Source organism: Salvelinus alpinus, chromosome 25 (genome assembly GCF_045679555.1).
Source record: "Salvelinus alpinus chromosome 25, SLU_Salpinus.1, whole genome shotgun sequence".
Taxonomy (NCBI): Eukaryota; Metazoa; Chordata; class Actinopteri; order Salmoniformes; family Salmonidae; genus Salvelinus; species Salvelinus alpinus.
The window spans coordinates 23,236,317-23,254,723 of record NC_092110.1 but is presented as its reverse complement, the minus strand read 5'-3'; the positions used below and the strand labels follow the sequence as shown (position 1 = coordinate 23,254,723).

Sequence of the window (18,407 nt, the reverse complement as noted above, 5' to 3'; positions counted from 1 at the left end):
AAAATATACTAATTTATAAGATAATTAATGTGTTATTAGTTTTGAAAAGTTCTGCATGTGATGTGTGAGACCAGAGACACATTTTCTTTGGTTCATCAAAAAGTGTAAGATAAGACACCTTTGTTTTACTTTAACTTGCCAAGCCTAGCTCTTTTTCCAATATGGCCTGGACCTGAGTCCCATAAGAAGACCTGTTAAATACATTCTATTAGGTACACCCATCTCGTACCTGGACGGACCCCCTGTAGCCATGAAGGGCTGTGCCTGGTCAGTAACAATGTTCAGATACACTGTTTAAATGTTGCTTAATTAGTATCAAGGACCTAATGTGTGCCAGGGAAACATTCCCCACACCCTTACACCACCGCCACCAGCCTGTGCCGTTGACACAAGGCAGGATGGGGCCATGGACTCATGCTGCTTACGCCAAATCCTGATTCTGCCATCAGCATGACGCAACAGGAACCAGGATTTGTCGGACCAAGCAATGTTTTTCCACTCCTGTGATCGTCTGCCCAATGGAGTCGGCTCTTCTTGTTTTTAGCTGACAGGAGTAGAAACCGGTGTTGTCGTCCGCTGCAATAGCCCATCAGTGACAAGGACCGACGAGTTGTGCATTCAGAGATAAGGTTCTGCACACCACTGTTGTACTGCACCGTTATTTGCCTGTTTGTGGTCTGCCTGTTATTTTGCACGATTCTTGCCATTCTCCTTTGACCTCTCTCATCAACTAGCTGTTTTCGCCGACAGGACTGCTGCTGATTGGATGTTTTTTGTTTGTCGCACCATTGACGGTAAACCCTAGACCAGTGGTTACCAACCTTTTCTGAGTCAAGATCACCTTCTGAGTCCAAAAGCAAGCCGAGATCTACCGCACAGATTTGTTTTCAAATGATTTAAAAAACCTATGCAAAATAAGCCTATGCAGAATTAACCTGTTAAAAACAGTTCTGTAGCAATTAGGTTTGTGCAGTAGGCTATAGGCCCAATACCTTATCACTGCATATTGGCAATGCTTGAATTGCCCTGACAATGTTGTTCTTCTCAGACCATTACACTGGTAATACACTGCTCAAAAAAATAAAGGGAACACTAAAATAACACATCCTAGATCTGAATGAATGAACTATTCTTATTAAATACTTTTTTCTTTACATAGTTGAATGTGCTGACAACAAAATCACACAAAAATTATCAATGGAAATCAAATTTATCAACCCATGGAGGTCTGGATTTGGAGTCACACTCAAAATTAAAGTGGAAAACCACACTACAGGCTGATCCAACTTAAAACAAGTCAAAATGAGGCTCAGTAGTGTGTGTGGCCTCCACGTGCCTGTATGACCTCCCTACAACGCCTGGGCATGCTCCTGATGAGGTGGCGGATGGTCTCCTGAGGGATCTCCTCCCAGACCTGGACTAAAGCATACTCCTGGACAGTCTGTGGTGCAACGTGGCGTTGGTGGATGGAGCGAGACATGATGTCCCAGATGTGCTCAATTGGATTCAGGTCTGGGGAACGGGCGGGCCAGTCCATAGCATCAATGCCTTCCTCTTGCAGGAACTGCTGACACACTCCAGCCACATGAGGTCTAGCATTGTCTTGCATTAGGAGGAACCCAGGGCCAACCGCACCAGCATATGGTCTCACAAGGGGTCTGAGGATCTCATCTCGGTACCTAATGGCAGTCAGGCTACCTCTGGCGAGCACATGGAGGGCTGTGCGGCCCCCAAAGAAATGCCACCCCACACCATGACTGACCCACCGCCAAATCGGTCATGCTGGAGGATGTTGCAGGCAGCAGAACGTTCTCCACGGCGTCTCCAGACTCTGTCACGTGCTCAGTGTGAACCTGCTTTCATCTGTGAAGAGCACAGGGCGCCAGTGGCGAATTTGCCAATCTTGGTGTTCTCTGGCAAATGCCAAACATCCTGCCCGGTGTTGGGCTGTAAGCACAACCCCCACCTGTGGACGTCGGGCCCTCATGGAGTCTGTTTCTGACCGTTTGAGCAGACACATGCACATTTGTGGCCTGCTGGAGGTCATTTTGCAGGGCTCTGTCAGTGCTCCACCTGCTCCTCCTTGCACAAAGGCGGAGGTAGCGGTCCTGCTGCTGGGTTGTTGCCCTCCTACGGCCTCCTCCACGTCTCCTGATGTACTGGCCTGTCTCCTGGTAGCGCCTCCATGCTCTGGACACTACGCTGACAGACACAGCAAACCTTCTTGCCACAGCTCGCATTGATGTGCCATCCTGGATGAGCTGCACTACCTGAGCCACTTGTGTGGGTTGTAGACTCCGTCTCATGCTACCACTAGAGTGAAAGCACCGCCAGCATTCAAAAGTGACCAAAACATCAGCCAGGAAGCATAGGAACTGAGAAGTGGTCTGTGGTCACCACCTGCAGAACCACTCCTTTATTGGGGGTGTCTTGCTAATTGCCTATAATTTCCACCTTTTGTCTATTCCATTTACACAACAGCATGTGAAATTTATTGTCAATCAGTGTTGCTTCCTAAGTGGACAGTTTGATTTCACAGAAGTGTGATTGACTTGGAGTTACATTGTGTTGTTTAAGTGTTCCCTTTATTTTTTTTGAGCAGTGTATATATTTTGTTGTATTACTTGTGAGGCACAGCTGAGCAAGCATAATCATTACCTTTTTTTTTACTGAACTGATGGCCTGCATCCGATGGTCAGACAGGGGATGGCGGGAGGGTGATAGCACTGGTGAGGCTGCCTCTCACCTGACTCACCTTCCCTCCTCTCTCCCTCCGCTGAGAAAAGAGGACACAGTCTTCCAGCTGATGGCGATTCATGTTATCACTCCGATGACCGATCAGAGACAGTGAAATATTCCTCGATATTAAAAAGGAGAAGCCGCTAATAATAACAATGCAAGCTTTGGAAACACTTTGCTGTACTCATTCATTACAGCTGCAGTGCTGGTTGTAGTGTGGAGTGGAAGTAGTGGGAACGCTAGCTTTGGGACACAAAATCGGGAACACGCATTTTATGGCTTATAGGCCTAAGTGCTAAACAAAATTTTGACAGTGCTGAATAACAATTTAACATGAACGTACTTATTAAAATAGCAGCTCTTGAGGAAACTGTGCAGACACAGTGATCTAAGCAATATGATTGGCCAGCGGTAGGCCTATAGGTGTACTTGATTTGCTGTCTGGGCCTGCCGGGTACGCAAAGTTTTACCTTCAGACACATTAAATAGTTCAAAATTCTGACACTTTGCCTTCCCGGTGCTAGGGCTGCTGAATCAAGTGCACCTAACGTCAACAGCACAAAACGCAAGGCTTTATCGTTGTTTTTTACAGAAATGTTTGGTGATCAACTACAAATGCCTTGGTGATCACCTCCCTAGACACTGTCATGCGTGAAAAGCCCAGGAGGCTGGCTATTACTTGCGTATACTGGAATCTGCGCACCTGACTCACTGTCTGTAGGAGCGAACCATTTTTGTGAATTGGATAGTGTTCCTAATAAACTGGCCACTGGGTGTATACAGTACCAGTCAAAAGTTTGGACACACCTACTCATTCAAGGGTTTTTCTTTTGTGAAGACATCAACACTATAAAATAACACATATGGAATCATGTAGTAAACAAAAATGTGTTAAACAAATCAAAATACACTACCGGTAAAAGGTTTAAGAACACCTCATTCAAGGGTTTTTCTTTATTTGACTATTTTCTACATTGTAGAATAAAAGTGAGACAACAAACCTATGAAAAAAACACATATGGAATCATATAGTAACCAAAAAAGTGTTAAACAAATTGGGTTGATGTCAGGTAATTGTGGAGGCCAGGTCATCTGATGCAGCACTCCATCACTCTTCTTCCTGGTCAAATAGCCTTTACACAGCCTGGAGGTGTTGGGTCATTGTCCTGTTGAAAAACAAATGACAGTCCCACTAAGCGCAAACCAGATGGGATGGCGTATCGCTGCAGAATGCTGTGGTAGCCATGCTGGTTAAGTGTGCCTTGAACTCTAAATAAATCAGTCACCAGCAAAGCACGCCCACACCATCACACCTCCTCCTCCATACTTCACGGTGGGAACTACACATGCAGAGATCATCTGTTCACCTACTCTGCGTCTCACAAAGACACGGAGGTTGGAACCAAAAATCTCAAATTTGGACTCATCAGACCAAAGGGTAGATTTCCACCGTTCAAATGTCCATTGCTAGTGTTTCTTGGCACAAGCAAGTCTCTTCTTCTTGTTGGTGTCCTTTAGTACTGGTTTCTTTGCAGCAATTCGACCATGAAGGCCTGATTCACGCAGTCTCCTCTGAACAGTTGGTGTTGAGATGTGTCTGTTACTTTAACTCTGTGAAACAATTATTTGGGCTGCAATTTCTGAGGCTGGTAACTCTAATGAACTTATCCTCTGCAGCAGAGGTAACTCTGGGTCTTCCTTTCTTATGGCGGTCCTCATGAGAGCCCGTTACATCATAGCGCTTGATGGTTTTTGCGACTGCACTTGAAGAAACTTTCAAAGTTCTTGAAATGTTCCGTATTGACTGACCTTCATTTCTTAAAGTAATGAAGGGCTGTTGTTTCTCTTTGCTTATTTGAGCTGTTCTTGTCATAATACGGACTTGGTCTTTTACTAAATAGGGCTATCTTCTGTATACCACCCTCACCCCTAAACTGATTGGCTCAAACGCATTAAGACGGAAAGAAATTCCACAAATTAACTTGTAACAAGGCACACCTGTTAATTGAAATGCATTCCAGGTGACAACCTCATGAAGCTGGTTGAGAGAATGCAAGTGTGCAGCGCTGTCATCAAGGCAAAGGGTGGCTACTTTGAAGAATCTCAAATATATTTTGATTTGTTTAACACTTTTTTGGTTTCCAAATGATTCCATATGTGTTATTTCAGTTTTGATGTCTTCACAAATAGTAACATTTATGAAAAACCCTCGAATGAGTAGGTGTCCAAACATTTGACTGGTACTGTCAAAAAAAAAAGAAAAAAAGAGTCACTTGGCTCTGTCATATCCTCACATGGTCTCTCCTATCATTGCTATGCAGACGACACACAATTAATCTTCTCCTTTCCCCCCTCTGATAACCAGGTGGTGAATCGCATCTCTGCATGTCTGGCAGACATATCAGTGTGGATGACGGATCACCACCTCAAGCTGAACCTCGGCAAGACGGAGCAGCTCTTCCTCCCGGGGAAGGACTGCCCGTTCCATGATCTCGCCATCACGGTTGACAACTCCATTGTGTCCTCCTCCCAGAGTGCTAAGAACCTTGGCGTGATCCTGGACAACACCCTGTCGTTCTCAACTAACATCAAGGCGGTGACCCGTTCCTGTAGGTTCATGCTCTACAACATTCGCAGAGTACGACCCTGCCTCACGCAGGAAGCGGCGCAGGTCCTAATCCAGGCACTTGTCATCTCCCGTCTGGATTACTGCAACTCGCTGTTGGCTGGGCTCCCTGCCTGTGCCATTAAACCCCTACAACTCATCCAGAACGCCGCAGCCCGTCTGGTGTTCAACTTTCCCAAGTTCTCTCACGTCACCCCGCTCCTCCGCTCTCTCCACTGGCTTCCAGTTGAAGCTCGCATCCGCTACAAGACCATGGTGCTTGCCTACGGAGCTGTGAGGGGAACGGCACCTCCGTACCTTCAGGCTCTGATCAGGCCCTACACCCAAACAAGGGCACTGCGTTCATCCACCTCTGGCCTGCTCGCCTCCCTACCTCTGAGGAAGTACAGTTCCCGCTCAGCCCAGTCAAAACTGTTCGCTGCTCTGGCACCCCAATGGTGGAACAAACTCCCTCACGACGCCAGGTCAGCGGAGTCAATCACCACCTTCCGGAGACACCTGAAACCCCACCTCTTTAAGGAATACCTAGGATAGGATAAAGTAATCCTTCTAACCCCCCCCCCCTTAAAAGAGTTAGATGCACTATTGTAAAGTGGTTGTTCCACTGGATATCATAAGGTGAATGCACCAATTTGTAAGTCGCTCTGGATAAGAGCGTCTGCTAAATGACTTAAATGTAATGTAAATGTACTGTATGTCAATGAGAACTAGCTTCTCAAGAAACTTGACATTTTCTACAATCTTTTGCTTTGCTATTATTTTGCCATGTAGCCCTGCAAAACAATTTTATTTATTTATTTACATGTAAATAAAAGCAAATCATGTAAATCAGTGACAGTGGTCTTGTTTTAATGACTCAGATGCTCAATCTTGCATGTCTAATCCCACTAATTGGAAATAGATCCTTACTTTACAGCCCTCTCTTCCTCAAGACAGTTAAAGACCAGGAACAAACATATCCTCTTTTCCCCCTTTAGGCGACAAGGCCAACCACACTGAGCTGAGGCATTACAATGATAGCATAGGAAAGTTCAACAAAGATGTGAAGCAATAAAGTAAAAAAAAAAAACCCCAAAGCATATAGTTTATAGAAATAAACACTTTAAATATCAGTCAGTCTTTCATCTCGTTAACAAACAAGTTCAATATAATTTAAACATAGAATAGTGAAAGGCTACGTTAAGACTGGCACTATACTGAAACAGAATCACAGACCTGGGCTTCACCGTCTCTGTATCAGTCGTTAGTTTAAACATAAATGGTTTCAATGTTACACTCAGCCAGTATAATTGGTTTACACCCAAAGTTGAGTTAGGCATCGGTGTACACACACATATATATATATATATATACAGTGGGGAGAACAAGTATTTGATACACTGCCGATTTTGCAGGTTTTCCTACTTACAAAGCATGTAGAGGTCTGTCATTTTTATCATAGGTACACTTCAACTGTGAGAGACGGAATCTAAAACAAAAATCCAGAAAATCACATTGTATGATTTTTAAGTAATTAATTTGCATTTTATTGCATGACATAAGTATTTGATCACCTACCAACCAGTAAGAATTCCGGCTCTCACAGACCTGTTAGTTTTTCTTTAAGAAGCCCTCCTGTTCTCCACTCATTACCTGTATTAACTGCACCTGTTTGAACTCGTTACCTGTATAAAAGACACCTGTCCACACACTCAATCAAACAGACTCCAACCTCTCCACAATGGCCAAGACCAGAGAGCTGTGTAAGGACATCAGGGATAAATTGTAGACCTGTACAAGGCTGGGATGGGCTACAGGACAATAGCCAAGCAGCTTGGTGAGAAGGCAACAACTGTTGGCACAATTATTAGAAAATGGAAGAAGTTCAAGATGACGGTCAATCACCCTCGGTCTGGGGCTCCATGCAAGATCTCACCTCGTGGGGCATCAATGATCATGAGGAATGTGAGGGATCAGCCCAGAACTACACGGCAGGACCTGGTCAATGACCTGAAGAGAGCTGGGACCACAGTCTCAAAGAAAACCATTAGTAACACACTACGCCGTCATGGATTAAAATCCTGCAGCGCACGCAAGGTCCCCCTGCTCAAGCCAGCGCATGTCCAGGCCCGTCTGAAGTTTGCCAATGACCATCTGGATGATCCAGAGGAGGAATGGGAGAAGGTCATGTGGTCTGATGAGACAAAAATAGATCTTTTTGCTCTAAACTCCACTCGCCGTGTTTGGAGGAATAGAAGGATGAGTACAACCCCAAGAACACCATCCCAACCGTGAAGCATGGAGGTGGAAACATCATTCTTTGGGGATGCTTTTCTGCAAAGGGGACAGGACGACTGCACCGTATTGAAGGGAGGATGGATGGGGCCATGTATCGCGAGATCTTGACCAACAACCTCCTTCCCTCAGTAAGAGCATTGAAGATGGGTCGTGGCTGGGTCTTCCAGCATGACAACGACCCGAAACACACAGCCAGGGCAACTAAGGAGTGGCTCCGTAAGAAGCATCTCAAGGTCCTGGAGTGGCCTAGCCAGTCTCCAGACCTGAACCCAATAGAAAATCTTTGGAGGGAGCCGAAAGTCCGTATTGCCCAGCGACAGCCCCAAAACCTGAAGGATCTGGAGAAGGTCTGTATGGAGGAGTGGGCCAAAATCCCTGCTGCAGTGTGTGCAAACCTGGTCAAGAACTACAGGAAACGTATGATCTCTGTAATTGCAAACTAAGTTTTCTGTACCAAATATTCAGTTCTGCTTTTCTGATGTATCAAATACTTATGTCATGCAATAAAATGCAAATTAATTAATTAAAAATCATACAATGTGATTTTCTGGATTTTTGTTTTAGATTCCTTCTCTCACAGTTGAAGTGTACCTATGATAAAAATTACAGACCTCTACATGCTTTGTAAGTAGGAAAACCTGCAAAATTGTCAGTGTATCAAATACTTGTTCTCCCCACTGTATATATATATATATATATATCCTTAACAAAAATATAAATATATTTTTTGATCACGTCAGTACATTTTGGTCATGCAAAAAGTAAAATGCTAAGACATGCCAGAACACCACTTCATCAACTAATTGTTACAATAAGATTTACAAACCATATACAATATGCAACAGCAACATCGTACAGCATACAGATTAGGCTAATACTGTGCAATCACACATTTGAGCTATACAAAATATTTGTAATCATTAATCTTCACTCAGACAAATCTTTTAAACAACCGTATAAGACATCTTAGAAATTTCACATCAAATGAAACAGCTAAAATATACATCTTTCAGGTCCCGTTTCCTTTATGTGCATTTCAAATGTACATTCTTCATAATGTTGTCTCTGATTTGCGTACCCATAAGATTAATAAAAAACAACAACAGCAACAAACATATGACGATACATACCAAGCCATATTCATGACGACAACTATCATGATAGTGAGCGACTTCTTCAAAGTGCAAAGAGGGCAGGTTGTTGAGAGTGTAAGACCTGATGCCAACAGCTGAAGTCTCTGTCTGCCTGTGCTCCTTTATTAAAGGACACCATAGCTCGCTGAGAAGAGGGTTGATTTAAGGGCTCTCATCTTAAGGACTTTCTATACTCTGTAACGTTAAAAAAGTGCAGGCACTATCAGAAATGTAGAACATCTCTGTCTTTAAGGAAGGTCAGTGTTTCTGTTCTTCTGTCTGGGGGGGTTTGATTGTGTTTTGAAGGCTGTGTTTTCTGAGGGGCCCTCAGGGGTAGGAGAGGGTCCTCATGAGCTCGTTGAGGCTCTTGTGGACGTTGGCAGGCTGGGAAGCGGCGAACTCTGCCAGCCCAGGCCCCATGTGGGTGTAGAGGGCTTGGCACAGGTTGGAGGTGGCCCCCCGCACGCTGCCACCCCGGCTGTGGACAGTGCCGCTGTGGCTGGATGTGCCCAGGAGGTGCCACAGCAGGGGTAACACCTTCTGTTCCACCACCTGGGGCTTACGGGGATATAATTCTGTCACCAGATCTGAAAGACAGACCAGAGGAGGAGAGGAGGGAGGGAGGTGGGAGGATGAGGAGTCAAACACGTTGTAACAAGGAACTTATGAAATGCTGAGAGCATATGGGCCTGACATCTGTTTCTCCCTCCTTTTAAGAGGCTAAAGAATCTTTGGGTGACAGGCAGAAAGACAGTTGCCAGTGCACTGTTGCTTAGCAGCTTTTGTCAACTCAGATCCTAATCAAAATGTTAAAAGCCAAATTAAGTTTACAAAGTGTCATCTATGTAACTTAGGTACTGAAGGGAATATCTCAAGCAAACTGTTTCAGTGAACATACCTGCAACCTTCTCTATGAGATCCACCTTAGCCTTACCACTCAGGAACTGGGCCTTGGTGCAGAAGGGCTGGAGGAGGAGAGCGTTATCTGTGAACAAAGTCAAGCACAAAGTCAAGCTACGTTCAAGCCTCAAACCAGATGATGTGATGGGAAACATCATCAGACACCCACCCAGGTTTTGGATGAGTGTGTGGATGGCTCCAATAGCAGCAGTGTAGATAGCATTGTTCTTGGAGTTGAGGTGATTGTCCACGATGGCTGGGACCAGGATGTAGATTACCTGGGCAAGGTTATCCTTCATGACAGTGACAATCTTCTGCAGAGACTCTAGAGCGTACAGGTTGACCTTACTGTTGGACTCCTGCAGTCTGGCCTTAAAGGCATCAAACACCTGCGAGAGAAGGACAGAGGAATGAGAGAAGCATTACTACAGATTCAACTATGACCTGCTTACACAGGTCATTTTATCTATGGAACTTTGCATGGTTGATTTCGTCAATAAAATGTATAGCTAGTATTTTTTGTGATAGTCAGAGGATTTCGGCCTTTAGCAGCTTAGGGTATATGAGGCAAAAAAATATCCAGTTTTGTTCAGCTGACATCAGTTACCGGAAAGATACTGCTGATGACCATGTTGGGGTTGTGCTCGCAGTCCACCATTAGCTGGTCGATGCCCTTGATGCGCTCTCTAAAGTCCTTTGAACCCAGCAGGGCTGTGAGCTGCTTGATGTACTCGATCTTGTCTGCAATGCTGTGAGCTTGAGGTCTTCCGTTGTACTGCCCAGACTCCCTGCAGATACACAAACAGTAGGTAAGACATGGAGACGGAGTTCATACTGATGGATACACACATGAACAAACTCTACGTTCATTGACACAAACTGTGCTAATGCATAGACAAACAGCAAGGCTGGCTAGCCATGGCTTCAATCATAACAGTTCAGTATCTAAGGGATGTTGACCTGAAGAGAGACTAAATTCAGGGATAGTATGGATAGTGCTACATGTTTCAGTTGGTGTTGCGTTTTCCCACCTGTTGACCACTTTGAGTGGTTCCCTGTTGAGAGATGAGGCCCTCACTGTCCCACTGCCAGGGTGGGAACGCCGGCCCCTGGCTGACGGGGTGTCCTGGGGCATCTCTCCCAGGCCCTGCAGAACACATTAACACATGTAACTCATAGATGACACAAATGTACAGTACCAGTCAAAAGTTTGGACACCTACTCATTTAATGTATTTATTTATTTATTTATTACTATTTTCTAGAATAATAGTGAAGACATCAAAACTATGAAATAACACATATGGAATCATGTAGTAACCAAAAAGTGTTAAACAAATCAAAAAATATTTTAGATTTTAGATTCTTCAAAGTAGCCACCCTTTGCTTTGATGACAGCTTTGCACTATTGGCATTCTCTCAACCAGCTTCACCTGGAATGCCTTCCAACAGTCTTGAAGGAGTTCCCACATATGCTGAGAACTTGTTGGCTTCTTTTTCTTCACTCTGCGGTCCAAATCATCCCAAACCATCTCATTTGGGTTGAGGTCGTGGGATTGTGGAGGCCAGGTCATCTGATGCAGCACTCCATCACTCTTCTTCTTGTTCAAATAGCCTTTACACAGCCTGGAGGTGTGTTGGGTCATTGTCCTGTTGAAAAACAAATTATCGTCCCACTAAGCGCAAACCAGATGGGATGGCGTATCGCTGCAAAATGCTGTGGTAGCCATGCTGGTTAAGTGTGCCTTGAATTCGAAATAGATCACAGACAGTGTCACCAGCAAAGCACCCACACACCATCACACCTCCTCCTCCATGCTTCACGGTGGGAACCACACATGTGGAGATCATCCATTCATTTACTCTGCGTCTCACAAAGACAAAGACAGATTTCCACTGGTCTAATGTCCATTGCTAGTGTTTCTTGGCCCAAGCAAGTCTCTTCTTCTATTGGTGTCCTTTAGTAGTGGTTTCTTTGCAGCAATTTGACCATGAAGGCCTGATTCACGCAGTCTCCTCTGAACAGTTGATGTTGAGATGTGTCTGTTACTTGAACTCTGTGAAGCATTTATTTGGGCTGTAATCTGAAGCTGGTAACTCTAATGAACTTATCCTCTGCCACAGAGGTAACTCTGGGTCTTCCTTTCCTGTGGCGGTCCTCATGAGAGACAGTTTCATTATAGCACTTGATGTTTTTTTGCGACTGCACTTGAAATGTTCCGCATTGACTGACCTTCATGTCTTAAAGTAATAATGGATTGTCGATTCTCTTTGCTTATTTGAGCTGTTCTTGCCATAATATGGACTTGGTATTTTACCAAATAGGGCTATCTTCTGTATACCACCCCTACCTTGTCACAACACAACTGATTGGTTCAAATGCATTAAAAAGAAATTCCACAAATTAACTTTTAACAAGGCACACCTGTTAATTGAAATGCATTCCAGCTCTTGAAGCAGGTCGACAAAATGCCAAGAGTGTGCAAAGCTGTAATTAAGGCAGCTTTAACATTAGAAGCCTCCACCCTAAGTTTGTTTTATTCGTTGCTTTAGCACACTCCACCAACCCGGTTGTCCTAGCCGTGTCTGAATCCTTGCTTAGGAAGTCCACCAAAAATCCTGAAATTTCCATCCCTAATTATAACATTTTCCGACAAGATAGAGCTGCCAAAGGGGGTGGAGTTGCAATCTACTGCAGAGTTCTGTCATACTATCCAGATCTGTGCCAAAACAATTCAAGCTTCTACTTTTAAAAATCCACCTTTCCCAGAAACAAGTCTCTCACCATTGCCGCTTGTTATAGACCCCCATTCAGCCCCCAGCTGTGCCGTGGACACCATATGTGGATTGATTGCCCCCCATCTATCTTCAGAGTTCGTACAGTTAGGTGACCTAAACTGGGATATGCTTAACATCCCGGCTGTCCTACAATCTAAGCTAGATGCCCTCAAACTCACACAAATTATCAAGGAACCTACTAGGTACAACCCTAAATCCGTAACCATGGGCACCCTCTTAGATATCATCCTGACCAACTTGCCCTCTAAATACACCTCTGCTGTCTTCAACCAGGATCTCACCGATCATTGCCTCATTGCCTGCGTGCGTGCGTAATGGGTCCGCGGTCAAACGACCACCCCTCATCACTGTCAAAGGCTCCCTAAAACACTTCAGCAAGCAGGACTTTCTAATCGACCTGGTCCGGGTATCCTGGAAGGATATTGACCTCATCCTGTCAGTAGAGGATGCCTGGTTGCTATTTAAAAGTGATTTCCTCACCATCTTAAATAAGCATGCTCCATTCAAAAAAGTGTAGAACTAAGAACAGATATAGCCCTTGGTTCACACCAGACTTGATTGGCCTTGACCAGCACAAAAACATCCTGTGGCGTTCTGCATTAGCAATGAATAGCCCCCGTGATATGCAACTTTTCAGGGAAATCAGGAACCAATATACTTTTCAAACAGAAATTTGCATCCTGTAGCACTAATTCCAAAAGGTTTGGGGACACTGTAAAGTCCATGGAGAATAAGAGCACCTCCTCCCAGATGCCCACTGCACTGAGGATAGGAAACATTGTCACCACCGATAAATCTATGATAATCGATAATTTCAATAAGCATTTTTCTACGGCTATTTATTGCCTTACCTCCCTACTCTTCTACATTTGCACACACTGTACATAGATTTTTCGATTGTGTTATTGACTGTACGTTTGTTTATGTGTAACTCTGTGGTGTTGTTTTTGTCGCACTGCTTTGCTTTATCTTGGCTAGGTCGCAGTTGTAAATGAGAACTTGTTCTTAACTGGCCTACCTGGTTAACTTTTTTAGGATAGGGGGCAGCATTCGGAATTTTGGATGAAAAGCGTCCCAAAAGTAAACTGCCTGCTACTCAGGCCCAGAAGCTAGGATATGGATATAGGTAGATTTGGATAGAAAACACTCTAAAGTTTCCAAAACTGTTAAAATAATGTCAGTGAGTTTAACAGAACTGATATGGCAGGCGAAAACCTGAGGAAAATCCATCCAGGAAGTGCCAATGAAAACTTATCCACCATTTAAAGGGATAGGACCCGTATTCCGTTCCCTATGGCTTCCACTAGTTGTGAACAGTCTTTAGTCATTGTTTCAGGCTTTTATTCCAAAAAATGAGGGAGAATGACCACATTGAGTGAGTGGACCCTGGGATGTCCCCAGAGCTGGTTACTGCGCACGATCGAGAGTGCGCCTTTCTTGTTTTTCTTTTATATTGACGACGATATTGTCCGGTTGAAATATGATCAATTATTTAGGCTAAAAACAACCTGAGGATTGATTATAAACATTGTTTGACATGTTTCTATAAACCTTACGGATACTATTTGGAATTTTCGTCTGCCCGTTGTGACCGCATTTGAGCCATTGGATTACTGAACTAAACGCGCCAACAAAATTGAGGTTTTTGGATATAAAGAGGGACTTTATCGAACAAAACAAACATTTATTGTGTAACTGGGAGTCTTGTGAGTGCAACCATACGAAGATCATCAAAGGTAAATGATTCATTTTATTGCTATTTCTGACTTTCGTGACTAATCTACTTGGCTGCTAACTGTTTGTAATGTTTTGTGTGCTGAGCGCTGTCTTCAGATAATCGCATGGTTTGCTTTCGCCGTAAAGCCTTTTTGAAATCTGACACGGGGGCTAGATTAACAAAAAGTTAAGCTTTATTTTGATGTATTGCACTTGTGATTTCATGAAAGTTAAATATTTATAGTCATTTAATTTGAATTTGGCGCTCTGCAATTTCACCAGAAGTTGATCCATATGAAGTTAAATGAAGGTGAAAAAAAATGTATAAATAAAAAGGCATAAGGTTGCTTCTTTGAAGAATCTCAAATATTAAATATTTGAGACACTTTTTTGGTTACAACATGATTCCATATGTGTCATTTCATAGTTTTGATGTCTTCTCTATTATTCTACAATGTAGAAAATAGTACAAATAAAGGAAAACCCTGGAATGAGTAGGTGTGTCCAAACTTTTGACCGGTACTGTAAATTAAGTGCAGCAGGTTCATACAGGAAACCCGACTGATAGCATCAGCTGATATTGCAGCAAATAGATTCATCACGCTACCTTAATATGGCGGTTTATTTAGTCAACCGAGTTCTGCACACACATTGTGATGGCTACCGCCCAATGCCATGTGCTGGTGTTCTTGGTGACATGCCATTGCTGTAACACGTTACTCGCCATTCATTTCTGTTTTCTGCTTTCCCACCACTCTCCCCAGCCTCCACTTGTTTGGGCTTTGCTTTTGTACAGTCAGAGGCATTGGTATAGTATACCTTGGCATTGGTATAGCTACCATGAAGGAGCAGGGCCTAACGCAAAGACTAATGTACTGCATTTATTGTCGTCTTTTCTAATAAATGGTTAAATGAACGTGGCCTTTCCTGTCTAAACTGCTGCTTTCTTACAGTAACAGTGTCTTGTCTCAAAACGCAAGTCCCCAGCAAGGGGAGACTAAAATAGACAGGAATGACTCATAACAGTCCCACACACCTTCTCAGTTAGACAGTGTTTTGTACCTTAGTGTTCAGTGTGGCGACAGTGTCTCTGATGGGAGCCAGGTCTTTGGCAGGGATATATTTCTCCAAAATCTTATCGAAATCACTGTGCAGTGACAGAAATAACAGCATGCGACGCCCCTGGTACCTGAGGAGCAGAACAGCCTCAGAGTCAAACAATGTCACTCACTCTATTGATAACAGACACACCTGCTACTATTAAAACAGACACTCATTGGTATTGAACAGAATTCCCTCCCTACCTAGCTTCCTGGGAGGAGTCTTGTGCTAGCTTGGTGACGGCAGGTAGTATTCGGTCGGTGAGGTCTTTCCCTCCAGACAGCAGGCGGGCAGCACCAATGTTCTCCATCAGGTTGGCCATGTGATGACCCGCGCACTTCCTCACCACAGAGTTCAGGTGACTGTTCACAAGAGACAATATCAGGGATGTGGTCAGTGCCTAATGGCCTATTTTAATGATAAGATACAAGCATGATAAAAATGTAATATCTACACGCAAAGCATGTAGCCCTAATTCAGGTAAAGAACTGCTAAAAGTGCTATCTTGTGACAGTGAGTGTGTCTGACCTGAGGCCGCTGGTGAGCAGAGCGTTCAGGCTGCGTGTCGGGGTGCAGTGTTGCACCATGCTGTCCAACGCTGCATCCACATCCTGTCTGATGAAGGCGTTGGACTCCCCAGCTTTCTGCAGCAGAGCCTTGGAAGTGCCCTCCAGCTCCTGGTCCATGCCCTTCTGCAGCGCAGTGTACAGCTCACCCATTGCCCCAACCGCAACACGGGACACACCCGAACGAAGGTTCCTCACCTGAGGAGCAATACACTCAGATGATGATATCATTAAATCAGTTAGATAAAAAAATTATAATCAGACATCTGAGTAAGGATGGTCAAATGAATGGTCAAATGTCCTCATCAGGACATAAGAAAATCAATCATTGAGGGCTAAAGTCTACAAGGACCACCCTGTATTGAATTGATTGAGGCTGAGATTATGATTAGAAGGGGATTGGATGAAGGTCCCCAGGACAATGGACTGCCGTTTCACATGAACATTTATAGAAGACTAAAAGAATGAGGAGTCGTGGTCGTACCTCTTGGATGAGTGCGAGACAGACGTCATGCAGCCTGTTAAGCAGTATGTCTGAATGGTACTGCGTCAGCCCACGGAGAAAGGTCAGGCCCTCAATCTTCTTCTCCCTTCAATCAAAAATAGAGAAATATAAATTTTGTAAATCCAATCCATTGCTTATATGCATAGAACAGTCATACATTGACTTTTGACATAGGGTCTGACTAGACAATGTTGAAGTATAGCATCTGGTTAAAGTAACTGTCCAGTGAAAAAATGAAAAGTCCAGTGAAAAGTTAATATTATGTTAACTCATACCCAAATAATGTTGACTCGTCCTACACTTGTATTTCTGGCAAAAGCATAATTTGGAGAGAAAACACTTAAAAACTCAAACTCAAACTGCAGCGATTTGAACGAACATTTAAAAAATATATTATGAAGGCTACAACCTTCTGTCTGCTGTAACAGATATTACTGTAGCACAAGCAAGACGCAGTCTACACATTGCATTGGGGCAAATCTATCAGCGTTTTGTGTGATGACGCAATCTTTATAGTTATGCTGCCATATGGCCAGAGTTGCTGAATAAAGAACACTACGACATTGACTGCCTGTCTGCCTCCCAATAGCCAATGTTTGCACATTAAATCGATGTTGACTGCCTGTCTGTGTCTTGCCTGTTTGATATGCTGCATACATATAGCTTGCCTAAATAGTGCATATAGGCTAACTCACCTGAAAAAAGAACATGAAATCGCTACACTGCATGTTATGTTGTGCTTATGTTTGCAATAGATTACTGTTACAACAAAGAACTATGTGTGTTCAAACTGTCTTTCGTGTATAAGCAGCAGCGGAGCACTGAGCAGCAGCTGAAAGGATGAGGAAGCGGTAGCGGATCCTGCAGGGTCCTTGGGATCCTCCCGAGTGGCGCAGAGGTCTAAGGCACTGTATCTCTTACAAGAGGCGTCACTACATTCCCTGGTTCAAATCCAGGCTGTATCACATCCGGCCTTGATTGGGAGTCCCATAGGGCGGCGCACAATTGGCCCAGCGTCGTCCGGTTTTGGCCGTCATTGTAACTAAGAATTTGTTCTTAACTGACTTGCCTAGTTAAATAAAGGTTACATAAAAAAATGTAAATTTAAAAAATGCGCAGAAATCCCTATATACACTATATAGAAAAGTATGTGGACACCCCTTCAAATTAGTGGATCCGGCTATTTCAGCCACACCCGTTGCTGACAGGTGTATAAAATCGAGCACACAGCCATGCAATCTCCATAAACAAACATTTACAGTAAAATGGCCTTACTGAAGAGCTCAGTGACTTTCAACATGGCACCGTCATAGGATGCCACCTTTCCAACAAGTCAGTTCGTCAAATTTCTGCCCTACTAGAGCTGCCCCGGTCAACTGTAAGTGCTGTTATTGTGAAGTGGAAACGTCTAGGAGCAACAACGGCTCAGCAGCGAAGTGGTAGGCCACACAAGTTTACAGAATGGGACCACCGAGTGCTGAAGCGCGTGGCGAGTAAAAATTGTATGACCTCGGTTACAACAGTTATTAATGAGTTTCAAACGCCTCTAGAAGCAACGTCAGCACAATAATTGTTCGTCGGGAGCTTCATGAAATGGGTTTCCATGGCCGAGCAGCCACAAACAAGACTAAGATCACCAACGCGCAATTGCCAAGCGTTGGCAAAAGGGGTGTAAAGTAGAGGTCGACCGATTATGATTTTTCAACACCGATACCGATCATCGGAGGACCAAAAAAGCCAATACCGATTAATCGGCCGATTTTTAAAATGTATTTGTAATAATGACAATTACAACAATACTGAATGAACACTTATTTTAACTTAATATAATACATCATACAAATCAATGTAGCCTCAAATAAATAATGAAACATGTTCAATTTGGTTTAAATAATGCAAAAACAAAGTGTTGGAGAAGAAAGTAAATGTGCAATATGTGCCATGTAAGAAAGCTAACGTTTAAGTTCCTTGCTCAGAACATGAGAACATATGAAAGCTGGTGGTTCCTTTTAACATGAGTCTTAAATATTCCCAGGTAAGAAGTTT

At 43.7% G+C, this 18,407-nt stretch overlaps 1 protein-coding gene across 2 annotated transcripts in view; it reads right to left on the bottom strand.

Moving 5' to 3' along the window:
• Positions 1 to 8,320: 8,320 nt before the first annotated feature.
• LOC139553667 (TOG array regulator of axonemal microtubules protein 1-like) overlaps positions 8,321 to 18,407 on the bottom strand; it is a 33,549-nt gene continuing 23,462 nt past the window's right edge. Inside the window, exons 14-22 of one of the 2 annotated variants that reach the window (XM_071366237.1) lie at positions 16,341 to 16,446; positions 15,819 to 16,054; positions 15,494 to 15,652; positions 15,252 to 15,378; positions 10,707 to 10,822; positions 10,283 to 10,463; positions 9,845 to 10,064; positions 9,674 to 9,760; positions 8,321 to 9,362 (exon numbers count right to left, since the gene is read on the bottom strand). In XM_071366237.1, the coding sequence (XP_071222338.1) occupies positions 9,103 to 9,362; positions 9,674 to 9,760; positions 9,845 to 10,064; positions 10,283 to 10,463; positions 10,707 to 10,822; positions 15,252 to 15,378; positions 15,494 to 15,652; positions 15,819 to 16,054; positions 16,341 to 16,446 (1,492 nt within the window). In that variant the 3' untranslated portion in view covers positions 8,321 to 9,102. The remainder of the gene's footprint in view (positions 9,363 to 9,673; positions 9,761 to 9,844; positions 10,065 to 10,282; positions 10,464 to 10,706; positions 10,823 to 15,251; positions 15,379 to 15,493; positions 15,653 to 15,818; positions 16,055 to 16,340; positions 16,447 to 18,407) is intronic. The other variant, XM_071366238.1, reaches the window with a different exon arrangement.